Here is a 16,206-nt window from a genome sequence, read left to right on the forward strand (position 1 = left end):
CTCGAAGCAAGTGATTCCTTGTGTAGATTGGGATTCCTTTCCATCTTTCCTTTTGAATTCCTTTTTCTCCTTTCTGGAACTTTAGAATTTCTCTTTACCAGCAAATTTTCCATTTTTCTTGAATTTCAAGAACTTTCGAAAATTCTTCACCAAATATGGCACATCTTTATCGACAACATCCTCATCCGATGAGTTATGAACTTCAACCCTTTCATCAACCGTCTTGAGAGTAAGAGATTTGCTCTTCCTTTATGTGGGCAATGACAATTCATAAGTCTGAAGTGAGCCAATCAGTTCTTGGACTTTGATATCATCAAGGTCCTTACTCTTTTCAATCACTATCACCTTGGCATGGAAGCTCTCTGATAACGAACAAAGGATTTTTCTCATAACTTTGGAGTGCTCTGTTTTCTCCCCCAAGTTGAACTTGCTGACGACTACTTCATTTAACTTGCTATGGAAAGAGTCAAAAGACTCATCCTCACTCATTTTCAGCCCTTCGAAATGAGTGATCAGCATCTGCAGCTTAGTATCCTTCACTTTCTTCATTCCTTCATACGTGGTCTCCAATATTTGTCATGCCTCCTTAGCAATAGAAATGTGAGATATCCTGTGGAACTTTTTTGGAGACACACTGCAAAAAATAGCATTAAGTGTTTTGCCATTTGCATTAGACACTGCAAGGGTTGCTTTATCCCACGTGGATTTGGTAGCCTCTGGCTCAGTCCATCTAATATCCACAACATCCCAAACGGTTTCATCCATTGAACACAAAAATGCCCTCATCTTGACTTTCCAAAAGGCATAGTTGCTACCATCAAAATATGGTGGTGCATTTAAAGATTGAGACCGGTCCATCTCAATACGGGGTCAAGGATTGCACTAAGGTGTTTAAACCACAAAGAGTGCACCTACTTTGATACCAAATGAATGTTCAAATAGCGTGTAAAACACAATGAACTTTTAGACCCCCAAATACAAATTACCAATTCAAGCTTATTATCAAACAATAAATGTGCGGAACATGAACATAAGCTAATAACAGAATTGATAAACAATCTAAACCAATTAAAATCACATCCACAGCAAAAACTAAATGGTAAAGATTAAGGGAAGAGAGATGCAAGCACAAAGACAACACAATGATGTGTTATCGAAGATGAAACCGAAGCCTTTGGCGTAAAACCTCTCTGCCGCTCTCCAAGCGGTCAATAATCCACTAAAGAATGAAGTTGGGATACATGAATAGCAGAAGACCCTCCAAGCCTAATCTACTCAATGTACTTAAGCCTTCCAAGCTTCTGGCTCCAACGAGGTTGTGCCAAACTTTTTCTTCTTTAGCTTACCGGATTTCGCTATAGCCCATTGCATTAACTAATAACCATTGGTCCCTTCCTAACTGCTTCCCAAAGCACCAAATAGCCTTCTCATAGATGTGAGTATGGTGAGAAAAAGATTTGGGTAAGACCCTCTCAAGGATGTAATAATGGAGAGGGTGAAAGTAGAGGAATTTGAAGAGTCTCTATGAAAAGATTGTGAATAAGTCAATCTTGTTTTTCTCTAGGGTTTCTTTCTCAAAATTCTCTCTGGAAGCTTTTTACATTTTGTGAGAATAAAGGTCTATATATAGTGGTGGGTGTTTGGAATGCGAAAAGTCATTTTTCCAAAACAGAGCTAGCTGGTAACTTGGCCTTATGACTTGACTGAGTCGCGAGTTCAAGCTGCGAGCTAACTAAATGGCCAGTCTGGACTTTTTGTGCTGTAGTGCTATAGCTGGCATGACGGTTCAGCTTCTCTGCATGCTTCACTCGTGTGCATCTTTTGGCAACTTGCTAGTTGCGAGCCACCCACAAGTTCTAGTTGCGAGTCCCTGCTTCACTGCACAATCTTAAGCAATTCTTCACACTCTCTCACACACTACCCTTACATGATTCCCACCTAAATACAAGGTTTCTAAATGTTGAATTACAAGCAAATTTTGCACAAAATAAAGCCAACAAAATGGTTGATTAAATTCAACCTTACAGTTCTTCTATTTTGGAGTTTCTTACTTTCCTTAGAATTGTCCCTTAAGTTGTTTTTTTATATCTTTGTTGTTTTTTGTTTCTGTTTCTTGTGTTCACCATCATGAACACCTTGTATTTGTTGTTTTCGCTTTTTCTTCATAATTAATATGATTCTTATTACTTATTAAAAAAAAAAAATCATTATGAGAAGAATAGTCTAAGAGACCCCAATATTGAGACCAATCTAAGAGAGTCCGCAAGCACAAATCTATTAACTGAGCCAAATATTTCTCAGCATCCTTGAAAGAATGCCAATTACGTTCTGTCCAAATAATCCACATCAAACAACCTAAAACCAAATTCCAAATATTTGAATGATCTATATACTCTCAGAGTGCTAAAGCTAAAACTTAATGAACAATAAGAGGATTGTGGAATTCCAAGTTGTTTGTTATTATTACAATATTTATGAAAATTCATTAATTACTTGTCATTGTGTGTTTGTTGTTAAAGACTTAAAGCTATTAGATGAAATTATATATTTATGGTCAGGATAGTTTTTATTTATAAGACATTACAATTCTCTAGCTAATATACACCAAATTAGGTTCCAAACTATGACTAATGCGCATATGCAAAAATAGGTATAATGTACAAAAGTCTCCTTTTTATTATTAATTTATTAGAACTCAAAGTTGGTTGCTAATATTGATTTTTTATTTTTTTATTTTCCTTCTAACAAGCACTTGAAATAATGTTAACTGTGTTGATGTCTCGGTAGTTGAGGACATTGAATACTCTGATATAGCTGATATTATTATTGAAAGGTCTTGTGTATTTCTAGCAACTCAAATATGTAAATGATTTTAACACTTTCAACACTATCAAATTTGCAACTTAGTGGTTCACTAAGTAATATTTCTACAATAATTAGATGCCTATTAAGATTTAAATTTTAAAAGATACAACTGAAAAAATCTTCTAAAAATATCATAACTTTTTCATCTCTGTTGGTTCTCTTCTTTATTTTTAAGGACTGTGGAAACCAAAACTAGATTAGTATTTTAACTTTGTGCCTCCTTTAAGACTTTCGCAAATATAGATTGAATGTTATTGCTTTATAATCAATCTTTTGGTCTCTTTTGTGGTAAAACCATGATGTCTTCTTGGAATCAATTTCGTTAATTAGTAGATAATATTCCTAGAGCTTAAATTACCACTTAAAGATCCAACTTTTTAAATATACTTTTAGGTTATGAAATGATGGATGCATAATGGCTTGATGTCCATGCTTCCTACATGGAGTTAATGTAAAATTACTGTTAGAGCCTTAAGTTGCAAATTGCTATGTTCCTGATATGTTAGCTACTGTTGGCTTGCCTGTTGCGTTAAGGATGCATCAATTAAGTGCTGCTGTATTTAGTGATACAATACTCATTGAACTATTGTAATAGTTAGTCAGTAGTTGTTAGTAAATATTAAGGTAATTAGCATTGTAATAAGATTATTGTTTTTCCTGGATGAAAGTTTTTGTTTTAGCTGAGTGAATGTATTTTTGTAATGCTGATTTTTATTTTCCTTAAAATCGTAATATTGCTACAATAATTTGATGATTTTATGGCTATTAATACAAAGAACTGATGTGATTTATATTTTGTTTTGTTGAACTAAGGTTTGCATGGATTGGTAGATAAAGGGCTATAAACGAGCCAAGCTTTGCCGAGTAGTGTGTGTTTGAGCTTGGCTCGTCAATAAAAATCAAATGCTCAAGTTTGGCTTGAGCTTGAGATAAGCCTAAAAACAATGTTTGAACTTGAACTTGTGAGAATGCCAAAAAGTTTGAGCTCAGCTTGGCTTGGCTTGATTAATTACTCAAGCCAAGCTCGAGCTTAATATCAAGCTCAAACTCGAGCTCAAGTCAAGTTTTTTAGCTCGGGATCCAAAAAAATTGCATCATCAAATGTTTATATCACCAAAAATCAAGTAAACAAATACACACACACACACACACACACACACACACACACATATATATAATATACTCATTTTATCATGCTTCTAACACCCATGATTAGAATTTGTTCACATTACAACTTTACATAATTAAATCCATCCATCATCATTTATTGTCTATATCTTAAGTAACTGTTCAAAATACAATTTTTACATCCACATTTGTCATTTGTACAACTATAATCTTCACAAATCTAAATAAATTAACATTCCAAAACATATATGAATAAACAAGCTATAAATTAATATTCCAAAACATATGTGTAATGCAGTGGAGTCAATTACATACCGTATCGGCCGGTACGGCTGAAATTTATGGTACTAGCAGGTGAACCGGTACAAAAACACCCATGACTCGTACCGTTTAAAATACCTGTCCTTACTGGACTATATCGAACATACTGCCGAATATCGAACATCTCGGCCGAAAAATGGAAACCGGGCGGTACTAAAAACTTGAAGAAAATGGAAAAAGTTTGTAGCAGATGCCATCCTCACTAGTTGTTCCCATGTTGTTGGCCATTCCCTCAGCCTTCCTCCTTCTGTTTTATCTAGCCGCTTCTCTTTCTTCTTCTTCTTCTGCTTTTTCTTCTTCTTCTTCTTCTTCAGTTTTGACCGAGACTGAACCTCCCTTCTTGTGCCTTCTGTTTTAGTTGTTTGTGTGTGGCTCTTGTTTAGTTGTTTTGTGTGAGTTTTAGTTGTGTGTGTGGCTCTTGTTTAATTGTTTTGTATGAGTTCTGAGTCTTCTGACACCCCACGTGAACTCTAATGAGTTCAAATTTCAAATATACTTGACTTATAGGCTGGCTGCCACTCAAATATCATTTCTCTTCTTCTTCCTTCTTCTTCTTCTTCTTCTTCTTCTTCTTTTTTTTTTTTTTTAATTCTTCTTCTTCTTCTTCTTTTTTTTTTTTTTTTAAATTAATAGCATCTTTTTAGCTTTTTATTATTATTACAATCTAGTATGTCAGGTTATATTAATGGGTTGGTATTTAAGCAAGAAATAATCATATTAAAATAAGCAATTAATTTAGAGAAATATGCTATTATAAATTTAAGGATTCTTATATAGATTTATAAATAATTCTAAATAAATAATAAGTATGTCTATATATATATATATATAAAATAAAAGCGATAAACTCGAAACGGTACACCGGTATTGACCGGTATCTGAAATATATCGTATCGCTGGCCAAACCGGTACAGCCTCCGGTATGGTATTGGCTCCCTTGGTGTAATGGCATAATAATAAGTTTATTTAGTAAGCATATATCAATACCTATAAACAAGGTTAAGCTCGGCATGTTTTGTATTGAGCCCTATTGTTCACGAGCTTGTTCATGAACAATTTTTTTTCCTTAAGCTCGACTTGTTTATCAAACAAGCCTAAAACTAAGGCTTAAGCTTGGCTTATTTGTAAACAAACGAACATGAACTCGCTTTTTGTCGAGCCAAGCCCGAGTTGTTCATGAACGGCTTGGTTCGTTTACAGTTTTTAGATTGGTGGAGTCATGCATTCCATTTTTGAATAAAAAAAAAAATTGAGATCTCAAAATTTCATCATGCCTTTCTTTTCACTTCTTTTAGAGAATGGTATATTACTCGGCTCTTTTCTTTGTTTGGTTAATGGAAAATTGTGAGAAAAGAAAAAGAGAATATTGGATTTTGGGGATTTTAATGTTATTCAAAATTTGAGTCAATTATTTTTGAAATTTGCACTTAATTTGGCTAGATGATCCATACTCCTAAATTTCAAGTGCCTCTCTCTCTCTCTCTCTCTCTCTCTCTCTCTCTTTTCTTTTGCTTGGTTAGTGTGGAAGTTCAAGAAGGTAAAGGAATTAAGGAATATGATTTTGGCAATATTCTTTTGTTCAGTAATCAGTATTTGACAAATAGATGTTAAAGTTGAATTTGGCAAAATTATTTTTATTTTGGGTTAGCTATCATACTCATTTGATTGGAATAGTCTTTGACTTATAGCAACATCTTAAATGGCAAATGGAAAAGACATTTAACAAAAGAAGTAAAAGAAATCGAGATTATTGTGCATATATTATATATGTTTCACATTTATGATAAGTATTTTTGCGATATTGTCAAATTTACATCTTGAGAATTTTGAAATCTGTGTGAACATGTAATTTTTTTGTTCTGCCTTCCTATACATGGCTGTGGCTTGTTCTTTTAGATTTTAGGGTAAGGATTCTACATATTTCTTAGAGCAATGTATGTTGCACCATATTTGTCACAGATAAAAGATATATGTTTCAACTAAGAATGGCAAAATAGCTGACTGATGTGCAAACATTAAAATGTTGAATTTTGGTTAAAAGGTTGATATCAACATAATTACTAGCGTCTTTCACAATTTTAAGTGAATACATGAAAATTTGTTCAAATGTTAATTTTTTTGCTCTACAGGGCTGCGAGGAGTACATGAATTTGATTCTAGATGATGTTGAAGAAGTCAACATCAAGAAGAAGAGCAAGAAATCTTTAGGTGGGCTCATTTTCTCATTTTTCTTTACCTTTAATCTCCCAAATGTGCATACTCTGAAAAGTGGTACATTTATTTTGTTCTGGGCTAATTACTTATCAAAAGGAAAAATGTACAGGGCAAAACCATCTTAAGAGATGCAACACAACAACCACTTCTCTCTCTTAGTGGAAAGTGATGATTACAACAATTATGTAAACTGGCATTGTGTTGCCTTTTCAATCCCATTGTGGAGTAGCATTTTTTTTTTTGGCAATGTTAGAATTTAGATACATCTTGGACATCAAGAATGATTAATGTAATGTATGAATTATAGTTGAATCAGTATGGAATGATGGGGCTAAGGGAGGGAGGGAGGGAGATTACATTAAAATTTTATTGTGTAGGTATATAATTTATACCTTGATATTGAATTTTAATTTTCATATTAGGAAAGTTATGTGTCAATTGATTGACCTAACAGCTTTCTCGTGCATTGCATAGGATAGTAACTAGTTTTTCTAATATCCAAGCCTCTTGGCTTACTATAACTATGGACATTTTTCCAACCATATTAAAAAACATGAATTCAAAGTTGTTGAAAGTACAAAATCATGATTGTTCAATAGATGTATAGATAGTTTGGATTTGTGGAAAAATTTGAATTCGTTGAATGTATGAAATCATAAAAATTCAATGGAAAATTATATGCATTTGATGAACAAATAGTCTGGATACATAGAAAAATTTGAATTTGTTGAATGTACGAAATCATAAAAATTCAATGGAAAGTTGTGCACAACATTATATGTACAATCCTTCCAAATTTGTGGAAAATTTTGAATTCGTTGAATGTAGGTAATCATGACTATTCAATGGAAAATTTTGTACATTAGCTATACAGAAAATCCAAATTTGTGAAAAAATATAAATTCGTTGAATGTAAGAAATAGTGAAAATTCAATAGAAAATTGTGTACAATAGATGTACCGATAGATAGGACTCGAGGAAAAATTCAAATTCGTAGAATGTACTAAATTGTGAAAATTCAATGAAAAATTGTGTACATTAGGTGTACAGAGAGTCCAAATTTGTGGAAAAATTATGTACATATAGTCCCGATTTGTGGAAAAATTTGAATTCGTTGAATTTCCTAAATCGTGAAATTTCAATTGGAAATTTGTGTACAATAGATATACAAATAGTTCAATTCATGGAAAAATTCAAATTCGTTGAGTGTACAAAATAATGAAAATTCAATGGAAAATATAGTACATTAGGTGGATAGATAGTTGTTGTGAAATTTTAAAGTACTCGCAAGTGTACGAACCGTACCGAAGTATAGTTTGACAAGAACGAGGTCGAACCCACAGGAACTTGAATGAACGTAGGAAAATTAATTAAATCTTAACCAAATTAATCCTAATCTAGTTTAATAAAAATTGGTTGTTTTGAAATTAAATAAACTAAGCAAATAATAAAATTAAGCAAATAGATAAACTAAGCAAAATATATAAAGCAATAAAAAGATGTAAACAATCAAGGGAAAGGAATTAAGGTTTTGGAATCTGCCTTGTAAATCATACCAGCATATATTTATGATCATTAATTTTTCCCAACTCACTACATGATAATCTAGAAATCAATCTTACTATCATGGAAAATATCCTCATTAAAATCAAATCATCAAATTGTATCCATAGCCAAACAAATCACAAGATATATCCAATTCTAAAAATCAAATCATAAATTGTATCCATTGACAGACAAATCAAAAATCACAAGATATATCCAATTCTAAAAATCAAATCATAAATTGTATCCATTGACAGACAAATCACAAACGATATCCAATTTTATAATCAAGAATTAGTAAACCAAGCATTCAATTAAATAAAACAAATCCTAAATCATGAGAAAAACATGATTGAACTCATATCTAGAATCCCATCTTAGTCAATTGACATGAAGTAAGAACAATTTAAATCATTAAAGAACAACTATTGTGGGAAAAATTAAATCACATAAATATTACTAATAATCCTTAACAAGGTTTCATCCTCAACCCTAATTATAAATTTAGCTACTCATAATAATTGAAATAAAACAAAAGAATAAAATACTAAACATTAAACTAGACAAATAAAATAGAGAAAGAAATAGTCACAATGCTATCATGGAGAAAAGCTACAGAGAAACCACATGCGGCACTGCCTCTTGCTCCAATTTTCTGTTTTGCATCTCAGCCCTAGCACTAGCCTCCGTCCCCCCTGAATTTTGCCCTAAAAAGCCTTTAAATAGGTCAATGAATCCTATTACAAGTTGAATTCCCGTTTGGAGAAAATCCCAGACTTTTAGGCTTTACTTAACCGACTATTTAGGCCCACTTAACGTCAGAGTTAGAGCTTCTGGTAAACTACAAAATTGTAGCCCTTTAAGTTAACTTTCCAACCCAACTTGAATCATCTGAATTGGACATCTGAGCCAAAAGTTATGCTGAAAATACTAACTGATGTGCAGGCTGGAATCCTAATCCGAATTGGACTTGGATTTGGTGCAAATTTCCTTTGATTCCTTACTCCAATTGGACTTAAATTTAATATTCATGCCTGGCCGGATGTAAATTGGCTTGATTCAATTGGCCTAGCCCTACTTTGCATATAAAGCCCTTGTTACCTGCAACACAAAGATATTATATAATCAGTCACAAATGACATAAAAGTAAGGTCAAATATGTAGATATATGAGTACTTTATCGTATATATTTCATGCACATCACTTTGTATAAAGGAAAACTCCTCAAAGATCTCACAAGAGATTTACACAAAACAGCAATGTATGATCAATAATACAATTGGAGCAACCCTCAAAAACGTGACTAGGGTTTTGTTTATATGCCTAGGGTAAAAACATAAAACCCTAAACGTTTAATGAAGTAGGGCTAAGTTGGAAATTCTGCAGAAAAATCAACCTGTGCGATTTTCGATCGATCGAGCAGGCCAAAAGTCCCAAGTACTTCTGCAGCCACTCGATTCCAACTTTATAATAATAAACCAACTTTGAGCAAGCCTAAACAAGACTAAATACATTGTTTTGATCATGGTTTGCCAACATTACAAATTAGAGTTCTAAATACATAAAATCCTAAGACCTTAGAACCTAACAACTTGGTATGCATCTTAAGTGATTCATTTTCATATTTAAGATCATCAACAAGTTTGTTAAACAAAATAAGTTTAGCATCTAAGTCCAAACATTCAAACTCTTTTAATTTTTCAAGAGAATGTTCAATAAGTTTCTTATACATATCAACCAATTTGTTGGATTCATTGAGCTTAGCAATCAAATCATCATTTTTGCAAACAACTTGCTGAATTTCTCTTCAAATTTCAAAGCATTTTTCTTCAGGAGTTTGACATTAACAATTTTAACACCACCCAAGGAGTCATGCAACGTATCACAATAAACATGAGGATAAACGCTCATAGAGGCATTTTCACAAACATATGGCATGTTACATTCAACATCATCAACAACATGAAAAGAAGCATTATCCATGGCAATTAACACAAAAGGTCAAGGATCACACTTAGGTAATTAAACAAAAACAAGTGTATCCACTCTGATACCTATTAAAATCTCACTAGTATAAATACTAAAGCTAGTTTAGCCCCCAAAATTTTAATTTTGGCTTAATTATTTTTAATCTAAACACACTTAATGTGGAATATATGTGATTAGCAAATTAATTAATCAAAGCACTCAAAAATTGAATGGATGAACATAAATGTGCAAGGAAAATATGTAAAGGGCAGTAGGGAAAAGAATAACAATCCTTTGATAACACGCAATGTGTTATCAAAGAGGAAAACCAAAGCACTCGGCGTAAAAACCTCTTTGCGACCCACCAAGCCGAAATGATCTACTAGTGAATAAGTTGTACAAGGTTACCAAAAGTACCATCCAAGCCTAATTTACCTAAAGTACTTGAGCTCTTCAAGCTCCAGCTACCAACAGACTTTTCAAAGTTTTGTCTTGACTAGCTTCTCAGATCCCACAATAAAGCCCGATTTCACCACCAAGCCTCATTGGCTTATTTTGACACAGACCGAATGCTTCCCAAGTTCTAAAATATTCTCTACACTTTGAATGGGTGTGGGTTATGTTTGGGTGAAATCTCTTTTCAAGGCATAACAATAGGAGAGGGGAGGAGAAGAAACTACTAAGCAATTCTCACTAAAGGATAAGTATTGCTTTCTAAAAGGTGGGTGTTGTGAAAACCTTAATTTCTAGGGTTTTCTATCTGATAGTCTCCATACAATTTTATAGGTAATGAGAGTATAGATAATATAGGTGAAGAGTACGAGAGTCACACTTAAAATCCCAATTGTCATAGTTTATCACCAGTCACTCACGAGTTGGCCAAGTTGCGAGTTACTAGCGAGACATCTTGACTCTTGAACTTCCACATGTGTTCCGCACATGGCCTTGCGCAGGTTTTGCAATCCCAAACCAATCGCTAATTCAACTATCTTGATCAAATTTTCTCCACTTAAAACTAAACCCATTATAATTAAATCCCATAAATATAAGAAAATAAATTAATGAAATTACAACACTTTGTTATGGAATACAACTAACATAAATATTATGTAAAAAGCATAACCTAACAAAATTATCTTCTTTCAAATAAGGATGCAATGCCAAGGTTGATTAGATGGATTCTTCTAATATAAGAATTTAATATCACCATCAAAGATAAAAAGGGAGTGGAAAATGTGGTGGTAGACCATTTGTCTCGCCTTAATTTTAATAAATCTATGGATGCATTTCCCATTAGGGATTTATTCCTTGATGAACAATTGTTTCCCGTCTCTACTTTGCCTTGGAATGCTAATATTGTCAATTTTCTTGTCACATGCAAAACACCATCTCACTAGAGTGCTCATGATAAGAAACGCTTTGTTGTTGAGGAACACAATTTTTCTATGATGATCCTTATTTATTTAAGTACCGTCCGCACCAAATAATTAGGAGATGTGTCCCAAATAACAAAATATTTAGTGTCATCTCCTTTTGTCATAATGAAGCCTATGTAGGCCCTTTTTTTTTCAAGGAAAGTTGTTGCAAAGATTTTGCAATGTGGTTTTTATTGGCCTAACATGTTTAAAGACACTCATTAGTTTTGCAAATCTTGTGAGTCTAGGCAAAATTTAGGAAGAAACACTCATAAAAATATGATATTTTTAAACCCAATTATTAAATTTGAGTCCAATTGGAATAAGGAATCAAAGGAAATTGGGTTGGTCTTCTTTAACTTCATTATGGCCTTGTAAAAGCAAAGTCCATTTGCCTTCTTCTTTGCACAAATCCATTCATTTAATTCCATTCTCCTAAAAAAACTATTTCATGCATTAGAATTCAATTGAGCATGAAATCAATTATTCAACATTATTCAAAAATCAAATATAAAATGCATGAATCAACTCAAAATATATATGATAGTGCTTTCTAATAATGATATAAATATGCAAAATTAAGCTATTATAAGCGGGTGCAAATTTGTCTCAGGAAAGAAATTTATTGTGCCTCCAAGTTATCAAACTTTATGTTGGTTTTCCATATTATTGTGTTCTTTCATTGTAAAGCCATTTAATTTCCAACAGGGGAGACTCCAATTGAGGGGTCAATATAACATATAAGGACACCACTTAACCAAGAATTTTAACCCAATGAGTTTTTGTCCAATTATACTATATTAAGCACTCATTCTCATTGGTATCCAATCTAGGATTTCACTACTCAACTAACAACACTAGTCACACATGAAAATTCCAACATAACTTCTTGTAGCAATGAATTTTGAAAAGAAAGACTAAAGTGAAGGTACAAATAAACGTCTAGTAACCTTTTATAATATATTTTTAGCATTTTTCCATTTCAAATCTTGCACAAATTTTTAGAGAGAGAGAGAGAGAGAGATCATCTATATTCTCCATTGACTAGAATCTCAATTTCCTTGAAAAATCTCAATTTCCATGAAAATTCTCAGTTTCCTTAGTCTTTCACTGGATTCCTTATAGTGATGATTTTGAAAATGAACTTTCATAAATAGGGGATGCTAGTAATGAAGGTGGAGTGGAAGCTCATCTAGAACTTCATTCATCTGCTCATCTTCATTAAATAAAGGGAAACAAATGATATTTTTATTCTTTTTCAGTGCACCAATTCCGTATGCATTCTTCATCAAATTCCACACCACAATTGATTTCTGGTGCTTGTATTTCACAACTTATAACCCTTAGAGCTTGGATCATACCAATAAACACATACTTCTCACTATAATTATCAAGCTTGGACCTTTCTTGATTTGGTACATGCACATACGCAATGCTTCTAAACAAACATAAGTGAGAAATTGCAGGATTTTTTTTACTCCAAGCTAGCTATGTGGGGTTCTTCTTCGTACAATCCTTATGCAAGACGAAAATTGGAGAAATAGACTACCTGAGCTGATTCAACCCAAACTTCTTGGGACATTCTCATGCTCTTTAACATTCTTTTGGTCATGTTACCACTTACCATTATCTACCACATTTTGGGATTTGAGAAACACCTTTAGATAATCCAATTATCAAAAAAAAAAGAAAAAAAAAAAGGAAACTCATGAAAATTAAAATGACTCCATCTAGTTGGAAAATGTCATTCTCACCACAAATCTACTAGCTCTAATACCATGTTTTTGAAGTTGGGGGGCCTTTACATAATCACATTGCCAAATACTAATAGACCACATATAATGGAAGAGACACAAAATTTCAAAGCACACCAAGGAAGCTAGAATGAATGGAGAAGAGGATGGGAACTCTTTGTTTGGAATGGAGGAAAGCATGAGTATATATACTATACCATACAATTTTAAATTCAACTTTATTAAATTAGATTGTTCTCTAAAATTTTACTACTCCATAGAATAACCTTTTTTTATATTAATGAAAGAGAGTTTCATATGACATACGGCTTTTAGGTACATTTGGTGTGACATGAAGCAAACCGGAAAATGGTTCCCCTCTTCATATTTTTCCCTCTTTCTTCTTATTTTGAAACAATAATCTAAATGATCATGGACAATTGGGGTTTCTTCCAGGACCACCATAATAAAAGAAGTCTTCAGAATTTACAATGAGATTATAGCAATTGGGATTCGTTATCACTGTATGACTATTCCAGGGAGGCCTCTGAACTGTTTTACCATCAATAACATTGAGTGTATTGAAGAAACTAGCCTTGCCAGGCCCTTCTTCAGGGAAATGGCCACTGCCCATTTGTGTTGTGGTGTGCTTGTCACCTAGCATTATGTTCGTCACCTCTCCTCCCCATTGAACCGATGAAGCGCTATTAGACAGGAGCGAGAATAAGGAAGATGGCCAATATCCGAAGTCTCTTTCCGCAATTCTCAACCACCAGTCTCCATTTCCATCAATGTCCTACTTCATTGTACATGTCATGCAAATCAGTTTGTAATATTTTGAATGACAAATGAAGGTGTAAAGACTAATGAAAGAGAAAAAAAAAATATGAATCTTTTTGTGCAAAACAACATGGACATTTAAATTCACTGTTTTATAAAATAAGTTAGGTAAAAATAAATTTTTTGTAGAAAAAAAAAATATAAATTTAAAAAGTTGTATGTAAAAATACATAAACCAAGAAATAAGAATTTCAAGCATACACTGTTACAACTAAAACCAGAAGAATTTCAAACATATCTGTAACATTTGTTACTATGTGTATCCAAAAAGTAAAGTATTTGATAAAGTAATTAAATTGAAATATTGCACTACCTTGTAAACATAGAATTCGAGTGTACGTTGGTCACCACCATAGCTGGAATAAGGGGTGACGGTTGCACCCGTCGCAATCTGGTTGTTGACTTGAACAAAGCCAGGGCAATCCAGATTGCGGCAACCTGTCCTTTTATATCCATCATCCTACAGCCATGATAAAAAAAATAAAAAAATAAAAAATAAAAAGACACTTTTCAAAAATGAAATAGTGTATATAAACATGGCTAGTGCTGGCAGGGAAGTCAAATATTAAAACACATACAGTCCAATATGTGAAGAGTCTAGTTTGGTAATCTCCATATAGATTGTCGTCGACCTGTTTTTCCACAGAAAATAATTTTGTAAAAAAAATGGAAAATTATTGCTAATTAATTGTTTAGCATGCACCTAAAAGAAAAGATGATGATGAAATTATATATACTGTTATGCCGGCTTCAATGGTATCAAAATCAGCACTGTCACCAGCTGTCATCCAGAATTGAGAAATGCTGAACTCATTTGAGTCCATGGTTTTGGGATTCCACACGTTCATATTTGCCAACATTCCATAGTACTTATCTCCGTCCTCAACAAGCACTGCATGCTAGAAACTCAACCAGAAAAATAAAGGTTGTGAATGTCGATTTGAGTCCTTCATTATAGTAGTTGTGCTCAAACCTATTAATAATATTGGTTAAAAATTAAATATTACCTCGTGGATAATTCCAGCATTATCAGTACTAAGGATGAAATGGTGTTTTTTCCTTCCATAATTTGCTGCAGACCCTGCCCTTAATAAATCTTCCTCTTTAGTTCTTCTTATGGGAATTGTTCCTTCTGGGCACCTTCCATTCAAGTGCCATGGCTGACTAAATTTGGGCTCAGAGTTTGAAGAGACATCGTTGCTCTCATCGGGTGAAAACCCTTTTGGGTAAGAACTAGGTCTCATCTATTGCATTTGGCATAGATACCAATGCAAACCCAGCCCATACCATACATACAATAAGTATCAAATTATTCGTGATACCGAATGAAATTTACTTAATTAAACTTGTTACCTGAATTGTGTGATTTTTTAACAAAGGATGATCAAAAGCTGGCTGCTTGTTGATATCTACGCAGTCGATTATATCTCCATCTGGGCTCTGTGTCAAATACATTTTCTCAACACACATACGTAGATATTAGACTGAATTCTCAGTGTTGTAATAAAATTACACTGCTATTGTACACGGGACTAATGAAGACACCACAACCCACAAAAGTGAATGACTCTTCTAAGACTAAAGCAGAAAATACAATATAGAACACAAACATGTTATATGAAGTGATTAATAACCTCGATGGATTTAAGAGCAGGCTTGTTAAGGCGCTTCAATTGTTGCTGAATCTCCAGTTTTTGTTTCTTACTGAATATGGTGTTAGTGTTTCTATTTCCAACTGATGACATTGGTATGATAAAGAACAAGCAGAAAGTCATCTTTACCACCCTCAACCACCTCATCTCGCTTCCACAAGGTAAAGCCATGAGTGACTAGCTAATATTCAAATCAAGTGGTGGATTTGTGGTGTACAGAGATGTAATAGCTAGCTTTGGGCGTCCCCTTTGCAATCCTTAAACATGCATTTATTCATCCTCTTTGTATATATACACATACAAACTTCTATAGTAAGGATCACCCTATTTTTGGCCATGTCTAATGAGTCTTTGATTTAGCTGTTTTACATTAATTTTTTCACCTTATAAGTACAAACTTCCTATTTAATTTCCTATTGACTACTGCGATTCTTTTGCTACTTTGTCATTTTGCTGGATTGGTCAAAATTCAAGGGAAATAATTCATCTTGTTTGAATTGTTCCACAGGTGAAAAATTTAGGAAG

The 16,206-nt window shown here is 33.2% G+C and overlaps 2 protein-coding genes across 2 annotated transcripts; both read right to left on the reverse strand.

Annotated features, from left to right (window-relative positions):
• Positions 1-13,619: 13,619 nt before the first annotated feature.
• LOC111994664 (protein neprosin) lies at positions 13,620-14,984 on the reverse strand. Its single transcript, XM_065763081.1, has 4 exons — positions 14,767-14,984; positions 14,537-14,661; positions 14,369-14,489; positions 13,620-13,985 (listed from the first exon to the last, which is right to left on the reverse strand). Exons 1-4 carry the CDS (start codon positions 14,887-14,889, stop codon positions 13,620-13,622), a joined length of 735 nt encoding a protein of 244 aa, XP_065619153.1. The 5' UTR covers positions 14,890-14,984.
• A 34-nt stretch (positions 14,985-15,018) lies between these two features.
• Positions 15,019-15,852, reverse strand: LOC112001760 (uncharacterized). The gene is made up of 3 exons (XM_065763082.1): positions 15,664-15,852; positions 15,383-15,469; positions 15,019-15,273 (listed from the first exon to the last, which is right to left on the reverse strand). Exons 1-3 carry the CDS (start codon positions 15,850-15,852, stop codon positions 15,019-15,021), a joined length of 531 nt encoding a protein of 176 aa, XP_065619154.1.
• Between the last annotated feature and the right edge of the window lie 354 nt (positions 15,853-16,206).

Source organism: Quercus suber, unplaced genomic scaffold (assembly GCF_002906115.3).
Source record: "Quercus suber isolate HL8 unplaced genomic scaffold, Cork oak 2.0 scaffold_491, whole genome shotgun sequence".
NCBI classification, from domain to species: Eukaryota; Viridiplantae; Streptophyta; class Magnoliopsida; order Fagales; family Fagaceae; genus Quercus; species Quercus suber.

Coding starts and splice junctions, on each gene's coding strand:
- LOC111994664 (XM_065763081.1), bottom strand. CDS start 14,889: ATGTTGGCAAATATGAACGTGTGGAATCCCAAAACCATGGACTCAAAT. Junction 14,662..14,766: donor CCATTGAAGCCGGCATAACA/GTATATATAATT, acceptor GTGGAAAAACAG/GTCGACGACAATCTATATGG. Junction 13,986..14,368: donor CAGCTATGGTGGTGACCAAC/GTACACTCGAAT, acceptor ACAATGAAGTAG/GACATTGATGGAAATGGAGA.
- LOC112001760 (XM_065763082.1), bottom strand. CDS start 15,852: ATGGCTTTACCTTGTGGAAGCGAGATGAGGTGGTTGAGGGTGGTAAAG. Junction 15,470..15,663: donor CTGCTCTTAAATCCATCGAG/GTTATTAATCAC, acceptor TATTTGACACAG/AGCCCAGATGGAGATATAAT. Junction 15,274..15,382: donor TAAAAAATCACACAATTCAG/GTAACAAGTTTA, acceptor CAAATGCAATAG/ATGAGACCTAGTTCTTACCC.